The sequence below is a fragment of the Chiloscyllium punctatum genome, chromosome 15 (genome assembly GCF_047496795.1).
Source record: "Chiloscyllium punctatum isolate Juve2018m chromosome 15, sChiPun1.3, whole genome shotgun sequence".
NCBI lineage: Eukaryota > Metazoa > Chordata > Chondrichthyes > Orectolobiformes > Hemiscylliidae > Chiloscyllium > Chiloscyllium punctatum.
This window is the reverse complement of record NC_092753.1, coordinates 69,903,342-69,920,437: the sequence shown is the minus strand read 5'-3', so window position 1 is coordinate 69,920,437 and position 17,096 is coordinate 69,903,342. Positions and strand designations below refer to the sequence as shown.

Below are 17,096 nucleotides of genomic sequence, written 5' to 3'. Positions count from 1 at the left end.
TGGACTTGGTTTTGCTGTTCCACTCCTTCTCAATGTACTACATCCCCACTTTAAAGTAATTAGAGCAATAAAGTCACTAGGGCATCTTCAGCAGCATTCCCCAAGTCTGAAACTTTCACCAGAGAAGGACAAGGGAACCAGGTGTGTGGAAATATACCATCTGAATTAGATCTATCATCAGATCTTTGGGTGCATCAGAATTTTGACTCAGGCACAAACTAAATGCATTAAGGAATCAACATCACAACACTGGCAGTTATAATCCAAGAAACCTCTAAGGGGCAAATAGGTATTGGAAACAAGATGCTGACAAGACAAATTTATTCCATGTTCCTATTCTGTAAATGGAAAATTCATTTCTCCCGTATCTGTGCTTGCTAAGGAAGGGAAAAAGGCATTAAAATGGCAACACCAGTAGATGCAGCATGTAATTGTAACTGAATAAGGGCTAGTTCTAGGTTTGGCTCCTGATTTATAACTTAAAGACCACCCATAGAGTCAAAGACATTAGGGACTTTTAAGCAACTGCTGGACAAGCACATGGATGGTGGTATATTGAGGGGTGTGTAGGTTAGGTTGATCTTAGATTAAGATAAATGCTCGGCCCAACATTGTGGGCCAACGGGCTTGTACTGTTCATCATCTAGGAAGAAACATAGATTGTGTTTTTATTTAACACAAATTTAGTTGGAAGCAACAATGTGAATTTAGAAAAAAAATTCTAAAATCATAGCTATTTGTTCTGTAACTTGAACCAAATGATCATGAAAAACTATTGAATGTGTACACTGCTGGTGACTAACCTGTATAATAAAAAATGGCTATGTAGGAAACCCCACTTCCCTGCTACTGCCTCTTCCCTTTGTTCAAGTTAGTAAATTTTACTTATTATAATTAAACAGTTAATTTTTTAAAAAGCTACAAGTGTCCCTTCTCAGAATCCAAACTAAAATAATTATACTAGATAAGTCTTAACTTGTAAGACCTATCTGTGACTCTCCACAGTCCCCAATAATGACAACAGAAAATCTGTCAGTGGAGTTGATGAAGCCATTGTAAATTTTTACAATTCTGTTGCTTTAAAAGCTTAAAATATTTAAAATCCAGTGATTTTAACATTGAATTGATCCATTGGATTAAGAAAATGGTTAAATGATAAAACAAAGTGGCCCTACCATTAGCAACTGTGCTTTCAGTTGTTGACCTGCTGTGCTACAAAATTCCTTCCTAGGCCTAACCCCATACCCTCTCAAAATCTACTTGATATGTTGTTCTCACTATTGTCTGATTACACCACTGAGATATCATTTTGATTGGTTCATATGCTGACAGCACCATGCGATTGTAAGTTTGTCATTCAATGACACTAAACAAATTTACATGTGACAAATTTAGCATTTGGATGGAAAGCTCAGCATCTCCAGGAAAAAAGTTAGACATACACAGACTATACCTCTTTAAAAGGTGTGTGCTGTGGTCAAAAATGATAGATTCAAACTGTAACTACATTAATTCTTAAATATTTAAGTGCTAAATGTTTTAAGAAATGATGCATCTCTAAATGTGTGAAAAATTTATCAACCTTTAAGTACTCCCACTAAGGGTTGATAGTCTGTTTCTGTGCTGAATGACTGACTATCTAGTCCAACCAGTCCATGTTGACCACTAGCCGAAACTAAACTAGTCCCACTCGACTGTGCTTGGCCTACATTCCTCCAAACGCTGCTTATATAATTATCCAAATGTCTTAAATGTTGTAACTGTATCTTCATTTGCTACTTCCTCTGGCAGTTCATTTCACACAAACCATTGCTTTCTTTAAAAAAAAGCCCCCTTTTTAAAAAATCTTTCTCCTCTCACCTTAAAGACCCCCTGTCCTGAAATTCCCTACGCTTGGGAACAGACACCTGCCTTTCACAGTATCTATATCTGTTGTGATTTTATAAACCTCTATAAGGTCACTCCTCAATCTATGTTCCAGCGAAAAAGTTCCAGCTGATCCAGCTTCTCCTTGTAACTCAAACCTTCTATTCCCAGCAACATCTGGTAAATCTTTTCTGAACCCTCAGCTGTTTAATAGTATTCTTCCAATAACACGGTGACCAGAACTGCACCCACTACTCCAGAAGTGGCCTCACCAATGTTCTTTACACTATTCCTATGCTCACATCTAAGCAATGAAGGCAAGTATACTAAACATCCTGTCTACCTGTGATGCAAAATTCAAAGAATTATGTACCTGAACTCCTAGGTCTCTGTTCTAGAACACTACCCACTACCATTAATAGTATAAGTCCTGATGATGTTTGTATTACCAAATTCCAGGCTCTCTCTCTTTTGGAAACCCTTTAATCAGGAATCAATCTACAATTATTCTAATGTTTGCAATATTTTACTTTATCCTTCAAATGTGAAGTTGGTTAGAAGAGCCACCATACAAATCAAAATTATACAGAATACACTTTTTTTATAAAACACATGCAAGGTGAGCAAAGTACATTATTTCCATTACTGAATGTCCGACAAAGTTTCAGGTGTATACTGAGTTAACTGATATCAGCTGGCTCAGTGATAAGGGGCTTTACACCTTGCCCCATCTACAGTCTGAAGAAAGCACCAACTTATTGTTCATGACTCTGATAGAAAAGATGCAGGTGTTATACAGAACCAGGTGTGAGGACAAGATTAGTAGAACATAATGCATTTGTTGATTAAATAATTTGGAAACAGTAGGTTTTGACTTGAATAGTTATATTCTCAATGCATCACAAAATTACTGTTCCATCGCGAACCAAATCTGTAGGAGCAACCTTATTTAGGACAGAAAAATAAGGTTGAGGGTAGAAACCACAATCAGTAAGGGTGACTTATTTTGTGATAAACTCTGTCTATCCATTAGAACTGTATATGAACTGGATTCAAATTCCTGTACCAGAAGTAAGCACTTCTACACCATAGTAAAACTTGGAGATGAAAAACAAATTCACCAATGAACTCCAAGGAGCACGAGTGTATAAATGGATTAGAAACCTATTACCTTGGTACGAGAACGATGTGTAATCATGCAGAAACAGCATTACTCCTATTTCTCCTTTGCCTGTTTTAACTATTACTTCCTTTTCCAATAGCGTTTTCCAGCTCTAGTGTTTATTTCTTAGATATAATTTTCAAAAAAACACAGCCTGGAAAAACTCCTGTTTAGTGAATTCCTATCAAGTGCTAATTGGAAAACACCAGTTCTCAGTCAAATGAACTAATTTTCCAAAGCTAATCTTTAAGGCAAATTTATGATGGCAGACCTGCCAATGAGCTGAGATTTGCAGCTGTAGGATACTGAAATTTTAAGTAATAGAAGAACAACTTGTCATGTTGAGTCCATTCACCGCGGTTCTTACAAGAAATTTCTTGCCGATTGGTGTTGTGGACTATCCATTTTGCATCAAATCTCAATATTCTTTAACAAATGAAGAACAGTTGATGACTTGATATTGCATTCTGTTTAAATATTTGCAAAACACAGCATCCTGCCAGTCCATTTAGATGCCATGATAAAGAAGGTCATACTTTGGGACATTCCTTGGATCAATAGGGCTGTGTACTATTAGCTTTCCTCGCATTGCTCCACGGAATATTACTTCAATTAAATCTATGAAGTCTTGCTTTGTTTTGAAACATCCAATAAACTTCGTATGATCTGGAGACCTAAACCAAAACAGAATGGAAACACGTTTTTGCCAATGTTCACAATTTTACTTTCAAAATTCCAATGGAATTGAATAATTTACACTAATATACTTTTATAAATAAGAGAGATGACACAAAGGAGGATTGCGCTATGTTGGGAACAGTTGGGATTAACTTGGAAATTTACATTTGGAGGTTCAGGGCTGACGTACTAAATCAATACTTTTCATCTAGTTTTACCAAGGAAAAATATGTTGTGTAGGTAAGAGACAATGTGGTTCAGAGATGGGAAATGTATCAGACTGTTGAGGAGAATTTTACAAAATGGCTCAGCAATTAAAGTTGATAAGGCACTAGAATAAGAGTCTAAGAGTGTGGTGCTAGAAAAGCATAGCTGGTCAGGAAGTAACCGAGGAGCAGGGGAGCTGACGTTTAGAGCATAAGTTCTTCATCATGAATGGGAGCTGACATTTTGAGCATAAGCTCTTCATTGAGAATGGGGGTCTTCATTCCAGATGAAGAGCGTTTGCTCAAAACATTGACTCTCCTGCTTCTCGGATGCTGTCTGACCAGCTGTGCTTTTCCAGCACTACACTCTTCGACTCTGATCTCTAGCATCTGCAGTCCTCACTGCAGTTCTCCAAGTCACTAGAATAACCCAAATACAGAAGCAAGGTAGACTGGAAATTAGAGGCATTGACATTTTTTTAGTCCTCTTCAGATGCCAGGGTGGAGGCAGTGCCAGATGGCTTCAGAATTGCAAATGCTATACACTTGTTTAAAAACAGGTATAGAAATAAACCTAGCAACTGCGTGTCAGTAAGTTTAACTTTGCTACTGGGGAAGCTTCTGAAGCAGTAATTCTGGACAGTTTCCACTATTGTAAGAATTGAGAAAGTTGGGGTACACATTTAAGGTCACTGGCAAATGAAGCAATGGAGACATGAGGATTGGAGAAGAAAGTGGTTTTATTTGAGACAAGAGAATCAAAAGGAGGTAGTGAGGCAGACATTAAATACTGCAGAAGTAGTGACAGCTTAAGATATGATTTAACAGCTAAAAGGTAAAATGTAAGCTTCAGCAGAATTATGGATTGTGGAGTAGCTAACAACTAAAAGGAAAGATTTGAAGCAGTCATTTTCAATTGAAAGAAACTGCTGAATATAGCCTAATTTTAAGTGATTGCTATCCCTAACAGATAAGGCAAAGAGAAAGTGTTTCTTCACTCCACATTGAACAAGATATTTAACATAATAATCAACATTTACGAATAGAGTCATAGAGATGTACAGCATGGAAAGAGACCCTTCGGTCCAACCCATCCATGCCGACCAGATATCCCAACCCAATCTAGTCCCACCTGCCAGCACCTGGTCCATATCCCTTCAAACCCTTTCTATTCACATACCCATCCAAATGCCTCTTAAATGTTGCAATTGTACCATCCTCCACCACATCCTCTGGCAGCTCATTCCATACATGTACTACTCTCTGCATGAAAAAGTTGCCCCTTAGGTCTCTTTTATATCTTTCCCCTCTCACCTTAAACCTATGCCCTTTAGTTCTGGACTCCCTGACCCCAGGGAAAAGATTTGTCTATTTATCCTATCCATGCCCCTCATTATTTTGTAAACCTCTATAAGGTCACCCTTCAGCCTCCGAAGCTCCAGGGAAAACAGCCCCAGCCTGTTCAGCCTCTCCCTGTAGCTCAGATCCTCCAACACTGGCAACATCCTTGTAAATCTTTTCTGAACCCTTTCAAGTTTCACAACATCTTTCCGATAGGAAGACCAGAATTGCACGCAATATTCCAACAGTGGCCTAACCAATGTCCTGTAGCCGCAACATGACCTCCCAACTCCTGTACTCAATACTCTGACCAATAAAGGAAAACATACCAAACACCTTCTTCACTATCCTATCTACCTGCGACTCCACTTTCAAGGAGCTATGAACCTGCACTCCATGGTCTCTTTGTTCAGCAACACTCCCTAGGACCTTACCATTAAGTGTATAAGTCCTGCTAAGATTTGCTTTCCCAAAATGCAGCACCTAGCATTTATCTGCATTAAATTCCATCAGCCCATTGGCCCATCTGGTCAAGGTCCTGTTGTAATCTGAGGTAACCCTCTTCGCTGTCCACTACACCTCCAATTTTGGTGTAATCTGCAAATTTACTACCTGCACCTCTTGTGCTCGCATCCAAATCATTTATGTAAATGACAAAAAAGTAGAGGGCCCAGCACCGATCCTTGTGGCACTCCACTGGTCACAGGCCTCCACTCTGAAAAACAACCCTCCACTACCACCCTCTGTCTTCTACCATTGACCCAGTTCTGTATCCAAATGGCTAGTTCTCCCTGTATTCCATAAAATCTAACCTTGCTAATCAGCCTCCCATGGGGGACCTTGTTGAACGCCTTAGTGAAGTCCATATAGATCACATCTACTGCTCTGCCCTCATCAATCCTCTTCGTTACTTCTTTGAAAAACTCAATCAAGTTTGTGAGACATGATTTCCCACGCACAAAGCCATGTTGACTATCCCTAATCAGTCCTTGCCTTTCCAAATACATGTACATCCTGTCCTTCAGGATTCCCTCCAACAACTTGCCCACCACCAAGGTCAGGCTCCCTGGTCTATAGTTCCCTGACTTGTCTTTACCGCCCTTCTTAAACAGTGGCACCAATTTTGCCAACCTCCCATCTTCAGGCACCTCACCTGTGACTATAGATGATACAAATATCTCAGCAAGAGGCCCAGCAATCTTCTCTAGCTTCCCACAGAGTTCTCGGGTACACCTGATCAGGTCCTGGGGATTTATCCACTTTTAACCGTTTCAAGACATCCACAGCACTTCCTCCTCTGTAATCTGGACATTTTGCAAGATGTCACCATCTATTTCCATACAGTCTATATCTCCATATCCTTTTTCACAGTAAATATTGATGCAAAATATTCATTTAGTAACTCCCCCATTTTCTGTGGCTCCACACAAATGACGCCTTGCTGATCTTTGAGGGGCCCTATTCTCTCCCTAGTTAACCTTTTGTCCTTAATAATATTTGTAAAACCCTTTGGATTCTCCTTAATTCTATTTGCCAAAGCTATCTCATGTCCCCATTTTGCCCTCCGCATTTCCCTCTTAAGTATACTCCTACTTCCGTTATACTCTTCTAAGGATTCACTCGATCTATCCTGTCTATACCTGACATATGCTTCCTTTTTCTTAACCAAACCCTCAATTTCTTTAATCATCCAGCATTCCCTATACCTAGCAGCCTTCCCTTTCACCCTGACAGGAATATACTTTCTCTGGATTCTTGTTATCTCATTTCTGAAAGCTTCCCATTTTCCAGCTGTCCCTTTACCTGCGAACATCTGCCTCCAATCAGCTTCCGAAAGTTCTTGCCTAATACCGTCAAAATTGACCTTTCTCCAATTTAGAACTTCAACTTTTAGATCAGGTCTATCCTTTTCCATCACTATTTTAAAATGAATAGAATTATGGTCGCTGGCCCCAAAGTGCTCCCCAACTGACATCTCAGTCACCTGCCCTGCCTTATTTCCCAAGAGTAGGTCTAGTTTTGCAACTTCTCCAGTAGGTACATCCACATACTGAATCAGAAATGTTTTATAAAGCAAAATATCTTACCCATAATCCACTTTCATATGTTGGCCATTAAAGAAAAAAACTGTGGAAGGAATGTAACTGATGTCAAAGTAGCGAGTGTAAATAGGGACACTGTCAACATCCACCAGGTAAACAGCTGCCATTTTACTCAGGTCATGAGCAGTTTTTGAAAGCTAGTGAAAAAAAGGCAAAAAAAAACTTAATATTGAAAACTTAATCAATATAATTATTTTGCTTCAGAAGGAAAACTAATGTAAACATATTCACCGGAATTTAAACAACAGGTTTGGACAAATTGGATCAAGTTTGAAGAGATTGAAATTATGTTTCATAAATCTTGTTCTTTGTGGTGACTGTTTATGGACTTGCTCAGTCTTATTCTTTATTCCACATCAGCATTACAGGTGTGCCATAAGCATATATACACAGTATATGTTCAGACAATTAATAGCCATTACCTGTTTCTTAATGTTAAAATAAAGACAACAACAATGGGATTAACCAGACATTAATAACCTGCTGAATTAACAAAGAGAAAGAAATACACTTCTTAACATAACATATATTTCAGCGATTGTTGTTGTATTGGCAAAGATCAAGAAGGTATCTCAAGTCAGAACTTTTCATAGAAACTAGTTTCAGGGAACATAATGACAATTGTCCCAAAAATGAAATGTATTCTTTTGACTGCATATTTTCAAGAACATCTTCACTCACTTCTGAGGGTATTTTGAGGTAATAATTTTAGTTTTAGACAAATGATTTATTAATATGAATAAAATGATTTTAAAATAGATTATAATCTATGATGAACTGTTGTACCTTGTTATAATTTGCCAATAGTGTTACGACATGGGGCAAACCTGCCTCTGCCAATTTAAATTAGCAACACGGAAAAGATTTACCTCGTGCAATAATCTGTGAAAATTCTAGAGACCAAGGACTATCCAAAAGAAAAATTAACAACTTTTTTTTTAAAAAAGTCTAACAGAGAATAATTAACTAACAACTATTTTCAATTCCTTTCTATAACCTATCTTGTACTTTCCCCTCTACAATACTGGTCTGATAAAACCCCTGATTAAGATTTACCGAAAAATTCATATTCCAAAACCAGCCAGCTTCTCTTTGTATCTTCGTCTGTAGATTTCTTCTTAGGGATCTGTTTCACAGGTCTTTGATGCATAAAGGTACCTTTTAAGACAGCTGTTCTGCGGGCAGTCTGTAGATTGTGGTGGCTTGGCAGTTCTCCCTTAACTGTTCAATTTTTTCCCACTTTATACTCCCAAAACATCGGATCATTTCATTGGTTTTAATACTGTCAAAATACTAAATTCAAACTTCATTGGAGTTTGATATCTTGGGGCATAATTTAAACTGATTGGATGAATTCAAATTTGTTTTTGTATCCAGGCAACCCAACTAATCTAGTTGTTCGACCAAATGTTACATTTCAAATTTTCCTGTACTCTCTGTATTTGCTAAGTCCTTTAATCCTCTTAAAGATACAGCACACTGCTACACCTTCATAACAATACATCCAAGTTTGATTTACTAAGGAATTTATGGATCTTAAAATACAATAACAAACCTTGAAAGATTTTCTAAATGTTTTTGTTAAGATCATTACTGCTGTCATTAAACCAGTTTTATTCTTTTTTCAGTATGTTGTCATCTGTTCTATATCGTAAGTGATAATACACGACATCTTTTCCAATCAATATTTTCCTCTGCCAAAAGGTACTCAAACGTATTCCGAACATTTAAAAATTTAAACATGCAAACTTAAGAACATAAGAACTAGGAGCAGGAGTAGGCCGTTCGGCCCGTCGAGTCTGTTCCACCACTCAATAAGATCATGGCTGATCCTTTCGTGAACTCAGCTCCACTTACCTGTGTTTTCACCACATCCCTTAATTCCTTTATTTTTCAAAAAAGTACCTACCTTAGCTTTAAAAGCGATTACTGAAGTTGTGTAATTACTTCCCTGGGCAAGGAATTCCATAGATTAACAACCCTCGGATGAAGAAGTTGCTTTTCAGTTCAGTTCTAAACCTGCTTCCTCTAATCTTGAGGCCATGCCCTCTTGTCCTAGTCTCACCTACTATCCTATCTATTTCTATTTTATCGATTCCATTCATAAATTTATATGTATCTATCAGATACAACCCCTCATTCTTCTGAATTCCAATGAATATAATCCAAATCTACTCGGCCTTTCCTCATAAGACAACCCCCTCAACTCCGGAATCAACCTAGTGAATCTCCTCTGCATCCCCTCCAGTGCCAGTACAGCCTTTCTTCAGTAAGGAGACCAAATCTGCACACAGTGTTCCGAAAAGACCATTCCCTCCACGACTCCCTCATCAGGTCCACACTCCCCACTAGCCCACACCCCATTCCTGGCACCTTTCCCTGCCACCACAGGATGTGCAAAACCTGCACCCACAACACTCCCCTCACTTCCATCCAAGGCCTCGAGGGATCCTTATGCATCCATCAGAAATTTACCTGCACGTCTATCAATGTCATCTACTGCATCCGGTGTGGTCTCCTCTACATCAGGGTGACAGGACGCCTTCTTGCGGATCATTTCAGAGAACACCTCTAGGACACCCGCACCCATTAACTCCACCGCCCTGTGGCTGAACACTTCAACTCCCCCTCCCACTCCGTCAAGGACATGCAAATCCTGGATCTCCTTCACCGCCAAACATTTTCCACCCAACGCCTGATATTCCGCCTCAGGACCCTGCAATCACACAGGATAAATGTGCATTTCAACAGCTTCCTCATTTCCCCTCCCCAACATTATCCCATTCCCAAGGTTCCAACTTGGCATCGCCCTCTGGACCTGTCCATCACTCCCCCCTCCCCCCCCCCCCCCCCACCGACCTATCACCTTCTCCCTCACCTTCATCCACCTATCGCTTTCTCAGTTACGTTTCCCAAAAACCCCACCCCCTCCCATTTATCTCTCAGCCCCGACCCACAAGCCTCTTTCCTGATGAAGGGCTTATGCCTGAACTGTCGATTCTTCTGCTCCTTGGATGCTGTCTGACCTGCTGAGCTTTTCCAGCCCTACATTCTTAACTCTGATCTCCAGCACCTGCAGTCCTCACTTTCTCCTCTGCAAATCAGCATGCTGCAACTTTTTACCATTGAATTAATAATCTATTTTGCTGTTACTCCTACCAAAATGTATGACTTTCACATTTACTAACATTATATTCCATCTGCCAGACCTTTGCCTACTGACTCAATGTATCTATGTTCCTCTGCAAAGTTTCACAGTGGTCTGCACACTTTGGTCTACCAATCATCTTAGTGTCATTGGCAAATTTTGTCACCATACACGTGGTCCCCAACTCCAAATCATCTATATAAATTGTAAATAATTGTGGTCCCAACACTGGTCCCTGAGGCACACCACTAGTTAACTTCTGGCAAACTCAATGAGATGTCCTTATGCAGCATATTATGGATCAATCTTTGAATGAACAATACATATTTATATTGCAGCATTACACAGTAAAGTACCTCAAGGCTTGTCACAGTAGATAACAAACACCTTTTGAAACCAAGGGACAGAAGTAGATATAAGGACAGATGACCAAACGCTTGGTCAACAGGGTGGCTTTTAAGGAGTCATTTAAAAAGAGGTGAACAAAAAAGGTATGGGGAAAATGCAGAGCTTAGTGTTTGGGTTACTGAATGCACCACTATTAACGGTAGCAAGATTAAAAGCACAAAAAAAGTCAGAACTGAAGGGGTACAGACCAGGGTAAACAGTTGGACTGGAAAAGGTCGTAGAGATCGGGATATGTGAAGCTGTAAAAGCATCTAAAAACAAAGAAGGCTTTACTGTACTGGCAGCAAATTATTTCAGCAATAACCTGAGCTCAAGCACCTTATCACCTCAAAACTTGACCCCTAACAATCTATTTTTAAATGTTGTAAACACAACCTGCGCGCACCACCACAGTAATAGGAAGCACGACACACACTTAATCTCTTTAGTGTCTTCAGCCTTTTTAGGAATGGTACTATTTTCTTTCAGACTAGTCTTCCGAAATAACAATGAAATATTAATTTACACAGCACCTGATTCTGGAAACTGTACCTACACTTCCATGATTAAGAGCCAAGAGTTCTACCAACTGAACCAAGCTGACAGTTTAAAGTATTTTACCTGCTAACAGTGAAACACGATGAAAGTAATCATTCAAAATAAGTGAAGCAGCTTTGGTAACAATTCTTACAATTTCATCCAGTTGTAAACACACAGGGTCCTGATCACGGCCGAAACGCAGAACCAATACCCTTTCTGCCACGGTCTTTATAACGTGGTCAACGTCTTTCTTAGATTGCAACTTTGGCAGCAAGAAGCTCATTTTCTCGACGTTCAGAGAAAAAGCGAATCGAAATAAACGGTTAAACGTAAATTCATAAGCGGCACGGGCGGGAGAAGCCAGCCACGAACCGGATGTAAACTGTCATAGGACCACTTCGAAATAACTCCCCTCAAACACTAAGCAAGATTTATCAAAGAAATTCTCGATGGTAATCAAGCAGCGCGATTAAATAAAGCCTCAAAGTTTGCTATATATTATCCGATAAGAAATGACATCACAAAATAATGCCAGTTGTAGGCACTCTGTGGGTGAGCAAGGAGTGAGAATTGAAAACATCTCGAATAAATTAAAATGGACGCGTGCAATGTTATTGTTAATATCACCCTGGAGGTGTTTTATGATCGGTTGCTGATTTTTAAAAAATGGTTTTACAAATCACCTGCCATTTCAGAATTTTAAAAACTATACTTTAAATATAAATCTGCATTTTTAATGTATAGTGCAAGTTTTGTTTTAAATGTTAAGACAGGATATGTTCAGGGAGTGGGGAAAGAGATGAACAGGCGCAGTGACCTTTCCTTCTCTGAGGCGGTTGCTGTTTCTCTGAATGAGATCCGGGCAAGGTCCTACACCACGTTCCGAATTCGAACTGGGACTTCATTCTTTCATTCAGAGGTTCACGCGATATTGTCTATTGTGCAACCTCTGCTCTTGGACATCGTTTGTCTGTTAATTTATTGTGTATTAGTCTCATTGAAATCAAATACCTGTAAGCACCCCTGTAGCCTGACGTCAGAAGGAAACCGAGCAAGGCAAGTTCTTGAAGTTAACCGTAAACACCGCAATTTCCCTTCCCACGTGGTTAAAGATGCCCTCCAAAGCACCTCGTCTACATCCCGCACCTCCGCCCTCAGACCCCACCCCTCCAACCGTAACAAGGACAGAATGCCCCTGGTGCTCACCTTCCACCCTACAAACCTTCGCATAAACCAAATCATCCGCCGACATTTCCGCCACCTCCAAACAGACCCCACCCCACCCCTCCCCACCCCTTTCCGCCTTCCGCAAAGACCGTTCCCTCCGTGACTACCTGGTCAGGTCCACACCCCCCTACAACCCACCCTCCCATTCTGGCACTTTCCCCAGCCACCGCAGGAACTGTAAAACCTGTGCCCACATCTCCTCCCTCACCTCTATCCAAGGCCCGAAAGGAGCCTTCCACATCCATCAAAGTTTTACTTGCACATCCACTAATATCGTTTATTGTATCCGTCGCTCCCGATGCGGTCTCCTCTACATTGCGCTCTCCCTAGCAGCGCGCTTTAGGGAACATCTCCGGGACACACACACCAATCAACCACACCGCCCCGTGGCCCAACATTTCAACTCCCCCTCCCACTCTGCCAAGGACATGGAGGTCCTGGGCCTCCTTCACTGCCGCTCCCTCACCACCAGATGCCTGGAGGAAGAACGCCTCATCTTCCACCTCGGAACACTTCAACCCCATCAACCCCAGAGCATCAATGTGGACTTCAACAGTTTCCTCATTTCCCCTTCCCCCACCTCACCCTAGTTCTAAACTTCCAGCTCAGCACTGTCCCCATGACTTGTCCGGACTTGTCATACCTGCCTATCTCCTTTTCCACCTATCCACTCCACCCTCTCCTCCCTGACCTATCACCTTCATCGCCTCCCCACTCACCCATTGTACTCTATGCTACTTTCTCCCCACCCCCACCCTCCTCTAGCTTATCTCTCCACGCTTCAGGCTCACTGCCTTCATTTCTGATGAAGGGATTTTGCCCGAAACGTCGATTTCGCTGCTCGTTGGATGCTGCCTGAACTGCTGTGCTCTTCCAGCACCACTAATCCGTAAACCAGTGACACCTACTAGGAAGTCCATCTGGGTTGATGTTAATTGCGGAAAGCATTATACTCTGATCTCAAGTGGGGGGAAAGTGTCCATTTTATTGAGGCAAGGTCTCTGCAAGGAAGGAATGAAGAAAATTGGGAGGGATTTAAAAAGTGCTGTGTGCAGTCGTTTAACACAGTTTTAGAAAATGAAGTTAAAAATCACACAACACCAGGTTATAGTCCAACAGGTTTAATTGGAAGCACACTAGCTTTCGGAGCACCGCTCCTTCATCAGGTGGTTGTGAAAATGAAGAGTTTTGTTTCGGACCAAATAGATTTAGCAAGAAATTATATTTAATTTCGAAAATGTATTTCATAATCCATCTAATACTTTTCTGTTTCTAATGACAGGTTTTAACATTTCCTTGGATTTATTCGAACATTGTGGAGAATATTTGTGTTGCAGCAATTTTTGAATTTTGTTGGAACTTATTATGTGGTTCCGTGTTGCCCATATTTTCCAGACTTTTGCTGGGCATTACAGTCTGCAGTTAAAGACTTGTGTGAAGAACAAAGTGCCTTTGATCAGATGCCAATTTATGCCACACCACAGGATGCTGGTTTTAACATCATGCAAAAAGAATGAGGAAAAAAAAGTCAGCCCTGATAAATTGGACCTAGATATTTGGAAGACTATCATGAAAGAAACTGCATCAGAAGCTCCCAAAACATGCCCCTCTGAAGATCCTGTGGATGCATTCTCTGCTGCTACAAGAGAAATGGTTCAAATGTGGCGACTGGCTGGAAAGGCTGTGCCAGAGAACATAACTGAAGAGCAACTGAGCATAGTTCAAGAACTACCTTCCAAATCTGCAAAGAAAAAATATCTGAAGTATCTAGCAATCAAAGAAGGCAAAAAGAAAGCAACAAAGGAGAAACGAAAAATAAAACAAGAAGGAGCAGAGTATCTTCAAAAGGAAAAACAAAATGGTGGAGGAGTTGAATTAAAGAACACATTCCTTTTACAATTCTGGCAGCGGTCTTTTGATGTAATGTACAATTGGAGGGCTGCCCAGTCTATGCTGTTTGGTCAGCCACTGGTATTTGATATGAGTTATGAAAGCAACATGGCACGTCGAGAAATGGAGAATACTGTCTCTCAGCTACTGGAGTGTGAGGGGTTCAACAGAAAATCTTTAGACCCATTCCACTTATATTTCTGTAACATGATGCCAGAGGGATCATATCATAAGGAGCTTTTGAAACGTTATGGAGATGCCTGGGATAGACTCTTGATAACAGTAACAGAAAAGTCGTATGTTGACATTTTTCCCAAAGACAAGCTTGTGTACTTAACTGCAGATTCACCTTCTGTATTGAAGAGTTTTCATCACGATAAAATCTACATCATTGGGTCAATTGTTGATAAGTCAATTCAGACAGGATTGTCCCTTGCAAATGCAAAGCGTTTAAAGTTGGCAACTGCACGCCTTCCTTTGGACGAGTATTTGAAGTGGGATGTTGGTGCAAAAAACCTTACATTAAATCAAATGATCAGCATTTTGCTCACTGTGAAAGAAACTGGTAACTGGCAAGAAGCTCTCAAATTTGTTCCAAAAAGGAAACATGAAGGATTTTTACCAGTTCCAGAACAGAAATACTGCAATCAATTTAAAAATCACCAGAACAAGACAAGAATTGACAATGGACCAGTAAAGAAAGCCAGGAGGCAAAAGTCAACTTTAAATTTAAACCAAGGTGTAGAAAAATCATCAAATAAAAAAAGATGGTGGCTGGATGAAGATTAAGGATCCTTAAAACGTTTTGAAGTACTGACTTGCCTGGAAGAAATTAGTACACTGATTTTCATATTGCATTGAAATATCAGAAGATGCAAGTCTGACTATTGTGCATACCTGTCCATCACTGTGTGTTGATTCTAGATGATAATTGTGAGAAAAAAAACTAAAATAAAAATTGTATATTTAGCTCACAGGTCAAATAGACAATTATTCACTGTCTAGCTGAAGCATACATACTAGGGCCATTCTGAGTTTAATCCCTCGCTAGTGTCAGTAGGCTGATTTCTGCCATGGCAGTTGGCAATATTCCAAATTAGATTGCTTCTTCAGGACTTTGATTGTGTAAAGATTAGCCAAAATTCACCAATTTGGAATCCATTAACTCTTACTGGCACCAAGAACAGGATTAGGCAAACTGATTTTCCACATACCCAATCATCCTGCAAATACTCTGGCAAGAATTTAATTTGACAACTTGGAGAACCAATGGCAACCACTTAAACAACCAATGGTGAGAATCATATCATTTCCATTCCATTTCATATCTTATGCAGAATGATAAATTGCAGACAACCTTAGTAGGAAATAAAATGGCACCTTTAACAAATTGTATCTGGATTGAGTTAGTCATATTTTTCACAGAATAGTTCAGTGGGGAACTGAGAACATTGTCTGGTTGAGGGATGGCGAGGTCAAATACAATGATTAAAAAGTAAATCAGCTCCTCACTGTTGATAGTTGTTTAGGATCTACTATTGAGATTACTTGGGTGTGAATTTTGAATGAGCGTATGATTGGGATTATATTTAATAATTTATGCAATCACTTCCCCCTGCTGCAATTCATTAAGTAAAAGCAGTAGAATAACTAAGGTACTTGAGGACTTGTGGTTTTTGGAACTTCATGGCAGTATGAACCATGTTCTTTAGGAATGGTAGAATTACATAAAGAAGTGAAACAAATTATTTGGAGGGGGAGGGCTTGCTCTTTTTTTAAGTAGTGCTATGAAATCCTTACATCACCCTGAGAGAAGTGAAATGAAGGGTCAGTTTGTCATCTCATCCTAAAAACCATAGCTACTGCAGTGAAGTCAAGTGGCATTTGTGAAGTGGTCAATCAAATTACCATTTCAAATACAGACTCTCCATCAGAATTAAATCGGTAGGATTAAAGAAAAAGCTGTTCAATGTAATAGCAAGTTCACCTGCACGGAGAGATGTGATGCCGTTTGGGTTGTTATTCAAGGAAGATTCAGAGACCTGCTGGTTGTCTTCTGAGGGTGGAGGTGTGGATTTCCATAATAGAAAGGAGTTGAATAAGACCACTAAAGTGAAATTGATTTGATTGGAGGTCATCTGAAATGTCATGGATATAGGTGAGGGGGATTGTATAAGGAATCAGGATAAAGTTGGGCGAAAGTTAGGTTAGTGGAACAAGTGCAGACAAATAATGGTGTATTTACATTGAATCACCTTGAGGTAGAGGTATAAACAGGCTCTGTAAGGTTGTCGAATAATGAGGACAGAGACAAAGGATGGTAACTTTTATACTAGATTAGATTCCCTACAGTGTGGAAGCAGGCCCTTCGGCCCAACAAGTCCACACCGACCCTCCAAAGAGTAACCCACCCAGTCCCATTTCCCTCTAAGGCACCTAACACTACGGGCAATTTAGTGTGGCCAATTCACCTGGCCTGCACAAGGAAACCGGAGTACCCGGAGGAAACCCACGCAGATACGGGGAAAATGTGCAAACACCATGCAGAC

The 17,096-nt window shown here is 40.2% G+C and overlaps 2 protein-coding genes across 6 annotated transcripts; one reads left to right on the top strand and one right to left on the bottom strand.

The window, feature by feature from the left end:
- Positions 1–1,701: 1,701 nt before the first annotated feature.
- txnl4b (thioredoxin-like 4B) lies at positions 1,702–12,550 on the bottom strand. 3 transcript variants are annotated; one of them, XM_072585410.1, is made up of 3 exons: positions 12,442–12,550; positions 7,341–7,492; positions 1,702–3,702 (listed from the first exon to the last, which is right to left on the bottom strand). In XM_072585410.1, the coding sequence occupies exons 2-3, from the start codon at positions 7,460–7,462 to the stop codon at positions 3,537–3,539; spliced, it is 288 nt and encodes a 95-aa protein (XP_072441511.1). In that variant the 5' UTR covers positions 7,463–7,492; positions 12,442–12,550; the 3' UTR covers positions 1,702–3,536. The 3 variants fall into 3 exon arrangements, with proteins under 3 accessions (XP_072441511.1, XP_072441509.1, XP_072441508.1); XM_072585408.1 differs by lacking the exon at positions 12,442–12,550 and adding an exon at positions 11,512–11,622; XM_072585407.1 differs by lacking the exon at positions 12,442–12,550 and adding an exon at positions 11,582–11,732 and having other exon boundaries at positions 1,712–3,702.
- On the top strand, positions 11,819–15,516 carry LOC140486368 (tRNA methyltransferase 10 homolog C-like). 3 transcript variants are annotated; one of them, XM_072585404.1, is made up of 2 exons: positions 11,819–11,882; positions 13,940–15,516. In XM_072585404.1, the coding sequence occupies exon 2, from the start codon at positions 14,023–14,025 to the stop codon at positions 15,334–15,336; it is 1,314 nt and encodes a 437-aa protein (XP_072441505.1). In that variant the 5' UTR covers positions 11,819–11,882; positions 13,940–14,022; the 3' UTR covers positions 15,337–15,516. The 3 variants fall into 3 exon arrangements, with proteins under 3 accessions (XP_072441505.1, XP_072441506.1, XP_072441504.1); XM_072585405.1 differs by lacking the exon at positions 11,819–11,882 and adding an exon at positions 12,246–12,349; XM_072585403.1 differs by lacking the exon at positions 11,819–11,882 and adding an exon at positions 12,249–12,486.
- Positions 15,517–17,096: the final 1,580 nt, after the last annotated feature.